Source organism: Rattus norvegicus, chromosome 3, assembly GCF_036323735.1.
Source record: "Rattus norvegicus strain BN/NHsdMcwi chromosome 3, GRCr8, whole genome shotgun sequence".
Classification (NCBI taxonomy): domain Eukaryota; kingdom Metazoa; phylum Chordata; class Mammalia; order Rodentia; family Muridae; genus Rattus; species Rattus norvegicus.
This window is the reverse complement of record NC_086021.1, coordinates 179551340-179567381: the sequence shown is the minus strand read 5'-3', so window position 1 is coordinate 179567381 and position 16042 is coordinate 179551340. Positions and strand designations below refer to the sequence as shown.

Sequence of the window (16042 nt, the reverse complement as noted above, 5' to 3'; positions counted from 1 at the left end):
ACACTTCGAGTGTCGTCTCTCAGACACCCGAGAATGTAACCCTAAACCCTCAGAGTGCATTTGAGCAGCTGTAAGGATTTCTTTGTCGTGCATGTTTGGTACGCGTGTTTATAAACATGTTTGCCTGTACATGGGTGTACATGTGAGGGTGTGTGCATGCACATGTGCACGTGTGTTGAGAGTCTCCCTTACATGTTAAGGCCTGGTCTTTTGGTCGAACCAGGAGCGCTCTCAGATACAACTAGCCTACGTAGCCTGATCTCCGGGAATACTGTCTCCACCTCCTTCCGGTGCACTGGGATCCAAGTGGCCGCCATGCCCACACAGCTTCCTGGGGTCTGAACTGTCTCCTTACACCTGCCGCTTTCATGGAAGGTGCTTTAAACTCCAGGCCAGCTCCCGGCCCACCTCTCATGTTCTTAGGATTAAGTGTTCTTAGCTATGCACGCTGAGCGTATGCTGTCCGCTAAGAGAACATCCCAGTGGACAGCGGTGCAGCTGCGGGCTCCATGAGTAACTGGGAGGAGATGGTGCTAACCAATGAGCGCTCATCCTCACGTCACGTGGGAGTTTGATCGCGCCACTCACAGTTAAAGTCACAGGGCCCAGGGTGAGTCCGAGTCTGGCTGTAGCCAGTTAGAGCACTGCTCAGAACCCCGAGAGCCTTGCTAAACGCAGGTGGTTGAGCCCCAGGCCCAGAGTTTCTGATCCTGTGGCTCTGGATCTAAACAGGTCCCAAGAACTCGCATCTCTCTAACAAATCCTCAGGTGAGTCTGGCGCCCCTGGGCCTGTGGCCACACAATTGGAACCAGTAGCTCAGATTACCCGCTTCGAGGAACCAAAGACGGTGATTCGACTAGATGTCACCCTGTTGAGGAAGCCCCTGGCTCCAGGGGGCGCTAACCCAGCTCCACTTGCCGAAAGTAACAAAAAGAATTGGTAGCCAAGTGGCACCAATACACCAGTTCATTCATTCACTCACTCACTCATTCATTCATTCATTCATTCATTCATTCATTCATCATATCTCTAACCACCACTTCCTTCCAACGTTTCTTTCTTTCTTTCATCTTCTCCTTCTGAAAGAGGATCTCACTTAGCCTAGGCTATCTCATGAGTCCTGCTGCCTCGGCTCCTAAATGCTGGGATTAGGAGTGTTTTCCTGGGGAGACAGGAGCAAATGTCTCTTTACCCCATATATACTTTTTATTTCGTTTGTTTTTGTTTGTTTGCTCTTCGTTTGGGCCGCTAACCCTTGAATTCATTAGACTCTGATGACACAAACAGCCAGGGCCCCCTTTCCCGTTGTTCTTCTGCTTTCTCGATCCTCAATATCAACGGTAAATGAAGGGGTCGCCGTCGGTTTTGGAAGAAGTGCGTGCGCCTGCGCACGGTCGCTGTGCTGTGGTAACTGAGAGGACGCTGTCTGTTTGTTGTTGTAGTCAGTGAGAGGGAGCGAAGGGATCACCCGCTCGGAAGAGAGTAACGGGAAAGACTCCAGCTGCCAAGTAAGTGACTGTGAACTCAGCCTGCGGGCCGGTTCAGCCTTGCGTCCCCCGGGTTCTCAGTGCAGTTCTCAGACGCCTGTGAGACGTTGCCTGGTTAAGCACCCACTGTATGCCCAGCAGCATTGGGCTCTGCAGACATGGCATGGGCCAGTCCTGCGCTCTTCTCTCTCCATATGGAAAGTTTCATCCCAGCCTTCGGGTTTTAGCAGCAATGTCACCTTCTCCAAGAGCTCCTGTGCCCTTCCGTCATCCTGGTCATAGGGTTTGCTCACCTCGTGACACTGTAACGATTCTTCTGTCTCTCCTGATCCTTCTCACCCCTGTCTGGAACACTGTAGAACAAGCAGGTGCTTCTGGTTTTCTCTCATCTTCTGTGGTACCTTCTTTACTGTTAACCAACAGAACTGGACAGTCGCGCAGGTTCCTTCCTTTTAAAATGGGGCCATTGGGCTGGGTGGTGGCCAGCAGCTCTCTTAGTGCACGAACTTCACACATGCAAAGCCCCGGGCTCCATCCCAACACTACATAGAACCATGATTTGTAACACATGCCTGCAATCCCAGCACTTGAGAGGCAGAGGGAGGGAAGTTAGGTGTTCAACATCGTTACTATTTTATAATCTGGCACTCCTTTTCATTTAAATAGATACTTCTATTAAAAAATCAGAGCTCTTGTGCTAACTTTAACAATACAAAGAAGTGCTTAAACGCCTGTGTTTTAGACTCGTAGGACCTGGGTCTGTCGGATCCTGGGTTTTTAAGGCGTGCTTGTTTGTTTGTTTGTTTGTTTGTTTGTTCGTTTTTGTGGGTTTTTGCTATATTTGTTTTGAAAGATTACCAATCTCCCAGTGCCCCGGTATCCTCACTTAGGAGGATGTAGGGACGCAGAGTCAATAGAGCGTCCACCTAGATGGCCCAGTACTGGGAAAGCACTAAGAACGTTCCTGATGTGGGGACTCAATAAATAACTTAATATCAGTGTAAGCCACCATAGCGAAACACCAAACCATAGGAACATCTGCCTCACGTTTCTGTTGACTGGAAAGGCTGCGTGGTTTAGTCTCCACGGCAGGCTCTCTCCCTTGCATGCAAATGGCTGCCTTCCACCTCTCAGGGGGAAACCTGAGGAAAGAGGAGGAAGAAAGGAAGAAGAGCGCCCCCTGGTGTCTCTTCCGGGGATGACGCTAAGCCTTTGGAATCGGTTCCATCTGTATGACCCCATTTTTAACATGAATTAGCATTTTATTCCAAACTTAACCAAAAAAAAATGATTCAGCCAACTGTAGGGGCTCTTTGTCATTATGATTAAGCTGTTGGTAGGGAATCACCACCCCATTGTTTTGCTCATATCACATGCATCCACAGCACAATTCAGAATACAGTCTAGATTTCTACCTCTGTTGATAATTATAAAACTACGACTGTTTTCCTATATTATAAATATAATGTTAAAGAACATGATTTTTTTCCATTTCTTTTCTTTTTTATATCTATATTGGACCTCCAAACCTACATGCAATGCCAGGCACTTTGGGGCCCAAGCACTCTAAGGCTCACCTTGGAAACACAGTAAACTTGCTTTATACCAAAAGGAAAATACAGGCCAGTGAGATCCCTCGGTGGGTCAATTCTGGTCATGACAGCCTGCCAACCTGAGTTCAAATCCCAGACCATACAAAAATCTGGGTATAATGGTACACATCTGTAATCTCAGGTCTCCTTTGGAAAAAATATGAGGTAAAGATATAATTACCAGGAAGTTCATGGGCCAGCCAGCATGCAGTACACAGCACAGAATCAAAAACAAGCCATGACCCCAAAAGAAAGAGAGACCCACCTCAACAAGGTGGAAGGAGAGAGCTGACTCTGAAAGGTGTCCTCTGACCTGCACACGCGCGCGCACACACACACACACACACACACTATACATACCACACACACATGCACACACCTGCCACACATACAGATACACTACACATGCTGCACACACACACATGCATACACACTATACATACTGCACACAAATGCACACACACTACGCATATTGCACACACATGCTACACATACAGATACATACTACACATACTGCACACACATACATAACACATGCACACTATACATACTGCACGTAAGCATGAGTGTGTGAGTGCACACACACACACACACCTGAACCCTGCAGAGGGACAGCCATAACAATAATTTTAGTAGTTCTATAACAGCGGTAACGTTCATGGTGGGAATCCTCCTCTTGTTAATCTGGAGGTTCGAAAATCCATTTGAGAACTCCATCTTCCAGAGCCTTAGACCTTGCCTTAAGAAGTGTTCTCATCGGGAGGGAGAAGAGAAGTAGACACCCTGTCCTCTGAGGTTTGCCCTCTCGTGGGTGTTCACAGAAACCTGAGCACTCCTAGCCTCAGGTGGTCTCCAGAGTCCAAATAAAACGAGACGAGCCTCCACTTCCTGCTTGGCTGGTCCGCATGTGAATGTTTCTGGTGTAGATTTTGTAAAAGAGGTCAGACTCGAGGTAAAACAGTCAGGGTTTCAGTACTTAATAACAAAGCCATTCTTGCTCTCAAGGGAATGATCAGATTAAGCCAGGCGTGGTGACCCAGACTCTGGAGCAAAAGGATTTGAAAGTTCCAGACCCGACTGAGGTAGAGAGTGAGTTCAAGGACACCAGGTCGACTTAGCGATCAATTCCTGCTTTAAAGCTTCAAGCAATATAGAGGAAAGTGTGGATGTAGCTCAGTGGGAGAGCACCTCCCTAAGCCAGAGTAACAGCTCAGGAGGCAGAGGCAGGAGGATTGCTGTGAGTTCAAGGCCAGCCTGGTTTTCAGAGCAAGGTTTGGGACAGCCAGAGCTACACAGAAACCCTGTCTCGGGGAAAATAATCAGATTTTTTTTTCTTTTTTTTCGGAGCTGGGGACCGAACCCAGGGCCTTGCGCTTGGTAGGCAAGCGTTCTATCAGATTATTTTTTAGACTTGTTTTACTTTTAGTTACGTGTCTTTTAATTGTGTGTCTTCATGTAGAGTGATCATGGGAACACAGGTGCTTGGTCAGAAGAGGGTGTGGATCCCATGGAGCTGGAGTTACAGGTGGCTGTGCTTGATGTGGGTCTGGGGGACTGAACTCAGGTCCTCTGCAAGAGCAGCAAGTGCTGTTAACATCCAAACCATGTCTCCAGCCCAAGAAACTAGAGGTACACTGAGAAAATAAACAATGTATACATACACACATGTTTACGTACATCATGCATAAATACATACCTTCTTATACAGTAATACATATTACATATATTCATGTGCATACACATACATGTATGCACAAGTACATAATATACATGCACATTCACACACATGTATGCACACATACATGAATTCATTTTTAAGCCATTAAAAGGAAAATGTAAGCAAGGAAGGGAAGAGGCACTCAGGGCCTGTTCTCTCACAGGAACCCACCGTTGGTCCTTTGTGCAGCGCCGTCCTGACTCACAGTGATCTAGGAAGGCTTCAGGTCACAGAGTGTGACTTGCTGGCCAGTCATTCCACACATTTTAAGAAAACCCCTCTGTGGCCACTCTTCCCTGGTACTGGATAAAGAGTGGAAGGCCACGGTGTTCCCTGAGGCACCAGGAGGCAGAAAGAGGGTATCAGAGCAGTGTTCTAAAGGGGGTGGGGGACCAGGACAGGATCTCCAAGAGCCAAGACTTGATTAAAACACAGTAGCCTGCATCCCAGACCCTAACAAGAGACTGGGCAGGATAACAGGGAACCCTCTCCAATCCCCCACTCCCAAATGGAGTTTTTCCTGAGAAGGGAGGGGGAGTCCCTGCAGCTGGGAAGTGTGGGCGGTGTGCCCCTAGCATGCGCCCCTAGTGTGTGCCTCTAGAGTGCACCCCTAGTGTGCACCCCTAGTATGAGCCCCTAGAGTGCACCCCTAGTGTGTACTCCTAGTGCGAGCCCCTAGCGTGTGCCCCTAGAGAGTGCCCCTAATGTGTGCCCCTAAGGTGTGCCCCTAGTATGAGCCCCTAGTGTGTGCCCCTAGTATGTGCCCCTAGTGTGTGCCCTTAGCTTGTGGCTCTGGCTCATCGTTTCCCATCCCCTAATCTGCACACTATAGTCAGAACCTCACAGTTCCTTAAAAAGAGGAACTGCAGGCAGTCGGTGGGAAGAGGCTGACCAGCTCTCCTGTTAGTCAGGGACTTTCCTGACTGTCCGTCAAGCTGACAGTTCCGTGTCCTGGAACCACCTCCCTCTAAGAAAACCCAAGCTGATCTCTACTCCGAGTTTGGCATTCCACATGAGCCAGCTGTGGTACTTGGACCCTCAGGTCTCCTTACACAGAAGAGGTCATGGAGAGACTCTTCCATGCCTGTTCACACGGCACGGACATGATAGAACTACACTCAATCCAGGGCTCTGCCTCCAGTATGAGCTTTTGAGTCACTGCTAGATGCTGACACCTTCCACGCAGTTTGTGGAAGTTGTGGGCACAGCAGTACCCATCCCTAGCCTTTCCAGAGGAGACAGCTGCTCTGGGCTTCCTATGCTACTCAGAGTTTCTCCTCAAGTCTCAGCACTGCCAGGAAATACAGGATTAGGGACTTGTCTGCAGAATAATTTGAAGGGTGCTGGCCACACTCATGGGCATCTGCTTCCTGAGGGAGCTGCAGTCTCCATGAGCTTGGGCTCAGAGCAGCCGCTCTACTCGGTCTTCTGCTGCTTTCTCAGGGCTGTGCTGGCTTCACTGATGTAAAACGCTAGCTTCTATTTTCGCTCAACACTGAAGCTCTGCCTGCCGTCAGACTTCCTGCCTGGGTACAGGTCAGGACTTCGTGAACCAGAGTCTGTAGACGTGTATCCAGGGGGCCGAATATACCCATGGGGGGGGAGCAGTTACACTTGCAAGGTTTACTGTGATTTTCAAAGCTGCTGTTTAAAGATAAATGTGGACTGTATCTCATAAGAGTTCATTGGCAAGGGTTCAGGGGAGCATGGGCCTGTAACGCTAACACCAGCACTAAGGAGGCAGAGCCAAGCCAGGCAGACCACAAGTTTGAGGCTGGCACTGACCGTGTAGGCATGACGTCTCCCAGCTGGGATCCAGCGAGCATTCACTAGCCCACAGTATGGTGCATGTGACCTGAGTTCCTCAAATTTCTCCATCTACCCCAAATAGCCTACCAGATTTGGGGGTTTTGGTTCAATGTAGCTATGGTTTTTCCAGACTCTTCTAGGACTGGGTTGTTTTATTTGTTTGTTTGTTTGTTTGTTTGTTTGTTTAAAACCTTTACATTGTAGCTACCCTCTCATTTTGGTATTGAAAAAATGTGCATTTGAAACTAAAAATAAGTATTTTTTGAGCTACCATTTTATGAAATAAAAGGACAGTTTGGCATAAAGATATAAGGCATATGTAATTATGAATTTCGAGGTGAGCACCCTCAAGAAATAAGTCACTTATGCTAACTATGGGACACTTTGTCCACACCGGTCTACACGTGAAAGGGCTCCAGGAACGGCTGGATCTTTTTTGGTTCTTTTTTTCGGAGCTGGGGGACCGAACCCAGGGCCTTACGCTTCCTAGGTAAGCGCTCTACCACTGAGCTAAATCCCCAGCCCCTTCTGGAGTATTTCTAACAAAGCTCAAATATCAGACCAACAGCTGTCTTCAGCTATCGTGAACCAATCAGTGATAGCTTCAGCTATGCTGAACCAATCAGAGCTGTCTTCAGTTATCTTGAACCAATCAGAGCTGTCCTCAGCTATGCTGAACCAATCAGAACTGTGTTCAGCTATCCTGAACCAATCAGAGCTGTCCATGCCCCATCATGTACGCTGCTGATACTGGCCAGGCTGGGGACCGCATACCTGGAGTGGGATTAATTTGCCTAGGTGTCATAGGGTAGCTGTCATTACTGCCTCAGTTTACAGATGGAGAAATTGAGGCTCTGGGGAATTAAGTGACTCGGCCCAAGTTGTGTATGTAGTTTGCCAAGGAACAGAGGGAGTTCTTGCAGGGAAAACAGAGATAAGTAATGGATAGATGCAAGATAAATATATAAATAAATGCCACCTGTTATGCACAGCCTTGATGATTTCTCCCCCATCCCCCACCCCATATTTTACCTAAACTCATTTGCAACATCTGAGCATCTCTGTTTTAATACATTTGCCTCTCTGCTTTTAAGAATCATCTTAAACAGGGGCACTAAACAGGGCCTTTGTTTGAAATTGCTGTAGACATCAAACTCCACGGAGAAGACGCCCTCACCCCCAGAGCCGGAGCCCGCGGGGACAGCCCAGAAAAACAAAGAGACCTCCTCGAAGGACAAGAAGTCGGTGGACAAGAAGTCAGCGGCTGAGAGCAACAAGCAGAAGAATGGCAAACCGGAAGCCAGAGAACCAGCGCCGTGTGTGCAGCAGCCCACGGTGGAGGTGAACGCGCTGCAGACTGGGGACAAGACCCCAAAGAGGTCTGAGAAGCGGCGACAGTCCCTCGGGGGCTTTCTGAAGGGCCTGGTAAGCAGATGGGGTGTTTGAGGATTTTTTTTTTCGGTTCTTGGTTAAGGAGTGTGGCATTCGACTCCAAAGTGGAAGCTCGCCGGAAAGCTGGCAAAACAAATGATTCTTGTGTGCCTACTGGGTACCACCAGGCACTTAGGCACAGAGAGCAGCAGACACACAGGCTGTTCCTGAGCTCAAGGCTAGAGGCAGGAAGGTTGAGCCTGGTATTGGGGACAGGACCATCTAAATAGCAACAGGAACGGAGCCGAGGAGAACAATACCAAGCACCTATGCTCCTTAGCCACTCCATCCAGCCGGACTGCAGTCCTGCTCTGGCTGCCTTCTAGCTCTGTGTCCTTGGCTGGGTCACTTAACCCAACCCTCAGTTTCCCCCATTGTCAAATTGAGGTCATGGTAACAGCTGCAGGTCTGTTTCAGTTTGCTTTCTATCTGTGATAAACACCATGACCAAAAGCAACCTGATGAAGAAAGGTTTTTTTTCAGCCTACAGTTCATCGTGACGGGAAGTCAGGGCAAGAACCTGAGAGCAGGAACTGAAGCAGAGACCATGGAGGAATGCTGCATACATGGCTTGCTAGCCCTGCTTTCTTACACAACCTAGGACCACCAGCCTAGGGTACGGCACCGCCCACAGTGGGCTGGGCCCTCTCACGGCAATCAGCAGTCAAGAAAATGCCCTCATCAACTTGCCTACTGCCCAGTTTCTCAAATGATGCTCCTTCTACCCTGATGACTCTGTCTGAGTCAAGGAGAACTAACCAGCACAGACCCATTTGTACTATATCATTATTGAGTGTTAAAAGAAAAACTCAACAGATTTAATATGGAGTATTTGAGGGAGGGACCATCATGGGGGTCGTGGATCAGGCAGAGCACTAAACCAGAAGAGAAACCTAGAGTCCAGCTCTGCCCTATGAGCTACCAGCTTACAGGCTGGATACAGATACAAAGTAATCACTGATTGGTGTCAGAGTGGTGGGATGTGTCACTTACCTTATTGCTAATTTGTGCATGGTATGATAAACTGCCAGCTTCTGATTGGTCAAAGCTAGACTGTGATTGGCTGAAGCTCAGCTATTTGCTACATAAAGTATACTCTTCTCTTTTGGTGTATTTTTCCACTCAGTCACACAGTACTTTGTGGCATAAGAACTTAAAGAGCCAGCCTCAGGCCTATGGTCTCTCATTTGTCAGGGATATAAATGCTCGGTTGAATTACTTCTTCACCGAAGGAGCCACTGGGGCTGATGGGGCCAGAAGAATTCCTTTGGCTGTTGCAGTTTTAGGCAGAGAGGCCAAGATAATCAGATTTGTCCCAACCATCCAGTCAAATCATCAGAGTTGGGATCCCCAAGGCCAATGTCAATGCCAGAGGGTGTGGCCCTAGTCTTGTAACCCCAGCACTTAAGGAAGCAGAGACAAGGCATCTCTGGAGCTAGACTAACAGGATCTGTGTACTCTTGGTGAGAGTGAGAGACTCTGCCTCCGTCACTGTCAGAGCAATTGGGGAAGACACCTGGCATCAACCTGCAGCCTTCACATGTGTACCATACAGTGTGAGCATGTATATACACATGCATACCACACACACACACATACACACAATCAAAACTATACTGTCATGTTTCCTACACTAGAAAGTGGCAGATAGTATGTATATGTTATGTAACATACACTATATGCTATATATAGTAATCACATGGTTGTGCATATGCCCTCTATAGTATACTATATCCTTTATGCTACATATAACTTACACGGACGAAAGCACAGGAACCTCACATACAGCTGTACTGTATGTTCCTTTACTGTGCTCTGTGCACCATCCTGTGTTGTGAGGTTCTATTTGGAAGGCTGCAAAAAAAAGAGGCACCGGCAACAGTGTCTCTGATCTATGTGATATGTATGAATCTCAACCCACGTGTGACAGGAAAGATCTTGTGTTCAAAGGCCAGGGGTTTTCTTACTCCCTGTGACAGGGATTCTATTAGTCCTTGGTATGAAATCCTGGAAAATCTCAGCATAGTGGTGCAGGCTTACAATCCTAACTCTCCAGAGGGTTGCTGTGAGAACAGGGCCAACCTGGGCTAAACAGCGAGTCCCAGGACAGCCGAGGCTACCCAGTGAGATGCTACCTGGAAAATAAACACACAGAGGATCCTAGAGAAAGCAAAGCTGTAGAATAGAAAAATGTACGCCATGAGGGTTCGTAAGTGGGTCTGACAGTTGGGAGATGGGGAGAGACAAGGGAGGTACATCTTTTGACTGAGGTGGTGCTAACACGACCATTTGTAAGAGTCTGAGCTCGTAGAACTTGTACGCAGGAAGGACGAGTTTGACTATGTCTGAGTCACACTTAACAGAAAGGGCAAGACTACAATAGTACAGTCACAACAGCGTGCATCCACCTGCCGCACTGAGATAATAGCAAGGTGCCACCTCCACACGCCAGACACTCGCATGGCCCATGAGGAGGCAGCAGACTAAGCCCACAGAGGAGGAGGATGCCAGATCAAAGAGAGTAAGGTCACTTCAGATAGCGCTGGGGAACAAACCAGGGCGCCATCTTGTCAGGCACGGGAAGAAGGAGCTACTTGACAGTAACTAGGGGTGGAGAATGAATTAGAATAGCAAGTCGCTCTTTCTCTCCGGCCCGTGGCGCCGGCAAGATGGATAAGTGTCGTGGTCTCCGTACTGCCCAGAAGCTCCGCAGTCACCGACGGGACCAGAAGCGGCATGATAAACAGTACAAGAAAGCCCACTTGGGCACAGCCCTGAAGGCCAATCCGTTTGGGGGTGCCTCTCACGCAAAGGGAATTGTGCTGGAAAAAGTAGGGGTTGAAGCCAAACAGCCAAATTCTGCCATCCAGAAGTGTGTCAGGGTGCAGCTCATTAAGAACGGCAAGAAGATCACAGCCTTCGTGCCCAATGACGGTTGCTTGAACTTCATTGAGGAAAACGATGAAGTTCTGGTTGCTGGATTTGGTCACAAAGGCCATGCCGTGGGTGATATATTCCTGGAGTCTGCTTTAAGGTGGTTAAAGTAGCCACTGTGTCTCTTTTGGCTCTGTACAAAGGCAAGAAGGAAAGACCAAGATCATAAATTTTTGACAATGGAAACAGAATAATAAATTTTCATATCCAGAAAAAAAAAAAGAATAGCAAGTCGTCCCCTCCCAACCCAGGACTGCTCTACGTGTGTCACAGTGTGAGCACACTTTATCTGGGAGCTCCCCTACGAGATGGGTTTGAGCATCCCCATTTTAAAATCAAATCGTAGCGTGTCTAAGATTTCACAAACCTGGGAAGCAATGTCACTAGGCATCGAAGCTAGACATCCATCCATGAACACAGCGTGTTCACGTCGCACAGGACGACCTAGCCAGAATAAGTATGTATTAGGTACCCTTTGCTGTTGTTGGTCTCATACTGGCTGCTTTGTGTTTTCCTCCAGGGACCAAAGCGGATGTTGGATGCTCAAGTGCAAACGGACCCCGTATCCATCGGACCAGTTGGAAAATCCAAGTAAACAAATCACCTAGCTCCCACCAGGTTCTCCTCCCACTCCATCTCCTGTCTAGACCCACACCGTGTATATATATATATTTTTTTTTTCTTCTGGCCAGCCAATGAAATTCTGCCTGAATTGTTGTAGATCAAGGTGTATTATTTATGACTCTGGTCCAGTCTTTCCTGGCATATAAGTGTATAAATGGGTTAGCAGGTTAACCAGTTGATCTAGGGGAGCAGGTGAGTGCCAGGGTGGGAGGAAGTAAGTAGATAAAGGCATTTGTGTTAAGTTATGAAAAAAAATGGCAGGTATCCAGTAAGGTGCAGAAGAAAAGTGCTTAGGAGAAAAAGAATATCCGGCTCTGTAGCCAGTGTTGCTGTACGCTCTGAACCTGAAGAGGGGAAGGGAAGACTGGCTTAGTTCATTTCACATTTGGGGGAAGGAGGACTCAGGGCAGGCTCTACGTTGGGCACCTGCCAACTTTTGGAATAGAATGTGTGGGCTATAAAAGAATTGGTTTTCAAATAGGGTCCTTGAAAGTTATCGGTGATGGGGAAGTGATTCGCTGAGGAGGGCTCACAGTGATTTGGGGGAACAATTACTTCTGAGGCACAGGGACAAGGGCATGAATTACCAACTTCAAAAGAAAAAAAAAACGGCAAAATGAAAGTTGCAGGTTCGTTTTGCGACACAAGGGGGCGCCAAGACCTCCGCTTTCCCCTTTGCATCCGGTACCCCTAACAAAGATTTGTTTCTGTAATATTTCGTTATTAATGTTTCTCAGATGGCTGAGGGACTTGCTTCATCTGTTCCGTCTGACGCTTATCTCACGCCTGTCTGTAATATCCTAATGTTTTCATAATGTGCTCTGATAAAAACCCTCCCCTAACCCAGTTAATAAAAATTGACAGATTATGCAAATACTTGAGGTGTTTTTTTTTTTTAATTCTTGTACAGAGAACAGAGTTGGACCGTGAGTCCATTAAGACGGAATCGCAAAGCAGCGTTTGATTGACTGATAATCCTTTGTATCGTACCTTTCTTTTTCCAATTTAATAAAAAAAAATGAATTTTAGAAAAGCTTTTGACTCTAAACTTCAAATGCAGCTCGCTGACTCTCTCTGCAAGGGTTGTGTCTTTCTAAGCAGCTGAAAATCAGTGTCCATTACGGATGCCCACACACATTCAATACACCTTCACACGCAACTCCGTGTACACGAACCTTCATACTTACTACGTTCTCATAGAGACAAGGACAGATAGGTGTACACCTACGCCTGAACTTAAATTCACAGCCTCTGTCCCAGCAAACGAGGTTTGGCCACCAGTCCCTTCATAAGTCCATTAAAAGAGCCAAATTAATGATTAAAAAAACAAAACAAAATACAGATGACTCAATGCGGCCACACTGGGAAGAGGGAGAAAGAGATCCAAGAGTCTCTCCCACCTCCCACAGTCCATCTTCAAGGTCCTTCAAATAGAAAGCAGGAAGCCCAGGTGAGGTTCTCTGCCCACCTCTACCTCAGCTTCACGTCTCTCCTTACGAGCTGTAAACCTTGCTCCAGTAAACAAACACCTCCTCCGGCACCCCTCCCCCACTCCACCCACCCAGGGCTTCAGCTTTCTCCTTCTCCTCTTGCAGACTCCTGGGGAAATTTTAACTTCTCGGGGTTGGTTGTTTCAATAGTAGGATAGTCAAAGAAGATTGCATGCGTTCCTTCAGAATATATTCATTCTTTCATTCTTGCCAGACTGGTAAATATTCATTCTCTCTCTCTCTCTCTCTCTCTCTCTCTCTCTCTCTCTCTCTCTCTCTCTCTCTCTCCCCCTCCCCCCACATGAGAACTATCACAGGGGTCAGAAATGTTTATTGAATATCTTGTCCTAGCACGGATGAGAGCACAGGAGCCACACCTAGAACAGATTGGGAAATTGGTAATGTAGCCACAGCACAGCCATGTCTGTAAGCCCCCACATGTGGAGGAAGAAAGGCGGTATAGCCATGTGGCCTGCCTGCCAGCTCGCTGACTGCATTCTAGGGTTCAAATACAGACCAGAAGTGGCTTCCTTTAAGCTAAACTTGCTTCCTGGGTCCTCAGGACCTGATTTGGAAATCACTGTGTGTTCCTTGCTGGGTTCAGAGCCCCCATGTCCCGTGCTCCGCTCCGTGTCATTCCGTGCTAGAAGGTTTTGCTGGAAAGATTGGGGGTGGAGTGTTAAAAGCACCTTGGGAAAACTAGAAGAAGTGGCCACACTACCCAGTCCCACCAAGTCGCCACCAATGAGACCAGCCTGCTGACAGTTCCTTTGTCTGCAAAGCCCTGGGGGCGACGCCTGCTGTGACCTTTTGCCAGCCTCTGGGCCAGCGCGGTGTGTAGAGGAAGTTGGCCAGTTTCACCTTACAGGGCACCAGCTCCTTCGGCTGAGATGAGAGAAGTTTCCAGGCAGGATAGGGAGGTGCAGAAGCAGTGGGGAGTGACTGACTCGGGCCACCAGGCAATAACACCCTCCCGCTTCCGGAAGGCAAACACAGGTTGGGGTGGGGGAGGGGCTCTCTGAGAGAAGCCCTGCAAAGCCCCTCCCGGGCTTTTATTCCTGGTCCTAACCCCTCCTGGGCAAAAAAAGTGGGTGCGCTTAACAAAATTGTGGTTTTGCTTTTGTTTTTGTTGAGGCCAGGAAATTTAAGCCACAAACTCAATGATTCATTGCAGGGACCCTAAACCCAGCTGTAGTTTTAAGAAGCAAGTTTTGCGCTTTCGTGCGAAAGTTGTGTGTTTTCAGTCGCAATCCTGTCTCTGATGCCGCCTTCACTAACTGCCCCAGCAAGACACTCCCCAAATCCGCACAGAAAGTCCACGGGAGTCAGAGGGGTTAGGGGCTGAAAGCTGGGCCCCACAGAGCCCAACCAACCTCTGGCAGGTCGAGTGAGGAGCAAACCTGACAGGCAGCAAAACATTCTGGAATACTGTCCCCAAAGAAATTCAAATTAAGACGTGCGGGAGGAGAGGGACAAAGGTGCCCGATTGTCACCATGAGTCTTTAACGATTCGCTGATTTATTTGTAGGTGCTCAGGGAAGTGTCTCCTCTCCCTTGCCAAGAAGACGTGTCTTTTCCAAGAATGGAGCTAGTGAGACGAAATGTCCGGCATTGTGCGTGCAAGTTACACACACATACACACACACACACACACACACACACACACACCCCACACACACTCATGTGCACACACATGCATGCACATTCCCAAGGATGCCTTCCAGTTCCTGGTGACAGAAACTGTTTGCCTCATATCCATAAGAGAATTCACTCAAAGGAGCAGTTGTTCCCAGCAGCCTGAGGCCACTCCTGGATTCATCCTCTGGGGAATGAGCCACAAACCCTGAGAGCTGCCAAAAGCTGGGAGGGGAAAGAGAAAGCCAGAGAGAATACTGGTTTTGTTTGTAGCTTGTAGCTCGTTAAACACAGGTATATTTCTCTCTCTCTCCCCCTACCTTCCTCTCGTCTCTCCTCTCCCCCTCCCCCTCCAATCCCTACCTCCAAGCATCATGTAAACAGTCCAGATACACTGGGGGGACAGTCTAACAGCCCCCACAGGGCAGTAGGGGTCTCATTAGATTTAAGAAGCCGTACCCCTCTGGCTCCCCTCAAAGATCCAAAAGAAGTCTAGGTGCCCCCATCCAGGATATGCAGGTGTGGTCTCTTCTGTCCCATAGCCCCAGGCTAGTCTTTGGCCTGAAGCTATAAACCAGAGCTTGAGATGTAACTCAGAGGTACAGTACCGACCCAGCACAAACGAGGCCTGTGTTCCATTTCCAGCACTGCAGGGTGGAGGGGCTTCAGCATGGTCATTAGCACAAGTGGGAGAGAAAATCCCTCCTACCCACCTACCTGGGAGGAAGGAGAGGGAAGGGGCAGCAGTTACCCACTTTCCCACGGTGCAAACCCCGAGATTAGGGATGGGCTGCTGGCGGGGCTCGGTTTTAACCACTCTCTATGTCCTCTTCAGAGCCCTAAGTAAGCTGTTTGGCACAGTGTGTAGAGTCCGTGTTTGTCCCTGGTCAGGACTGTGTTTACTCTATGGAAAGTGAGTCCCCTGAAAATGACCGCCTGTTAGCAACAAGGGGGAAAAAATGACAGCAAGCAACTTCCAAACAAACATTGATTATTGATTGAGTCTTTAATGTAGGCAGACACTAGCCAGGGAGCGCTTCTCCCGGGTTGGACTTTTTTTTTTCCTTGCTTCTGTATGGCCACCCATAATGCTACCTCTCACTCCTCTAAACCCTGGGGCCTCTAACTTGCCAGGCAGAAGCGAACCACATGATTTAACAGAAACCAGGATAGAGGTCACGCTGCCTGACAGGATCTCACGCACAGCCTTCCTGATGCATTATCCAATTTACAGCTGTGTCCCCCGCCCCCTCCACGCTTCGTCCCCCGCCCCCTGCACTGAATTTAAGTGCTTCCTTACACTTCCTTAGGAGCTGATTGGC

General features: G+C 48.3%; 1 protein-coding gene and 1 pseudogene across 5 annotated transcripts in view; both read left to right on the top strand.

Moving 5' to 3' along the window:
* Bcas1 (brain enriched myelin associated protein 1) overlaps positions 1 to 12628 on the top strand; it is an 83047-nt gene extending 70419 nt beyond the window's left edge. For 2 of the 5 annotated variants that reach the window (NM_145670.5, NM_001415675.1), the window contains 3 exons: positions 1444 to 1509; positions 7753 to 8031; positions 11492 to 12628. In NM_145670.5, coding sequence (NP_663703.3) covers positions 1444 to 1509; positions 7753 to 8031; positions 11492 to 11566 — 420 coding nt within the window. In that variant the 3' untranslated portion in view covers positions 11567 to 12628. The remainder of the gene's footprint in view (positions 1 to 1443; positions 1510 to 7752; positions 8032 to 11491) is intronic. The other 3 variants (XM_063283094.1, XM_063283093.1, XM_063283092.1) reach the window with 2 other exon arrangements.
* Positions 10662 to 11193, top strand: Rps23-ps5 (ribosomal protein S23, pseudogene 5; annotated as a pseudogene).
* Positions 12629 to 16042: the final 3414 nt, after the last annotated feature.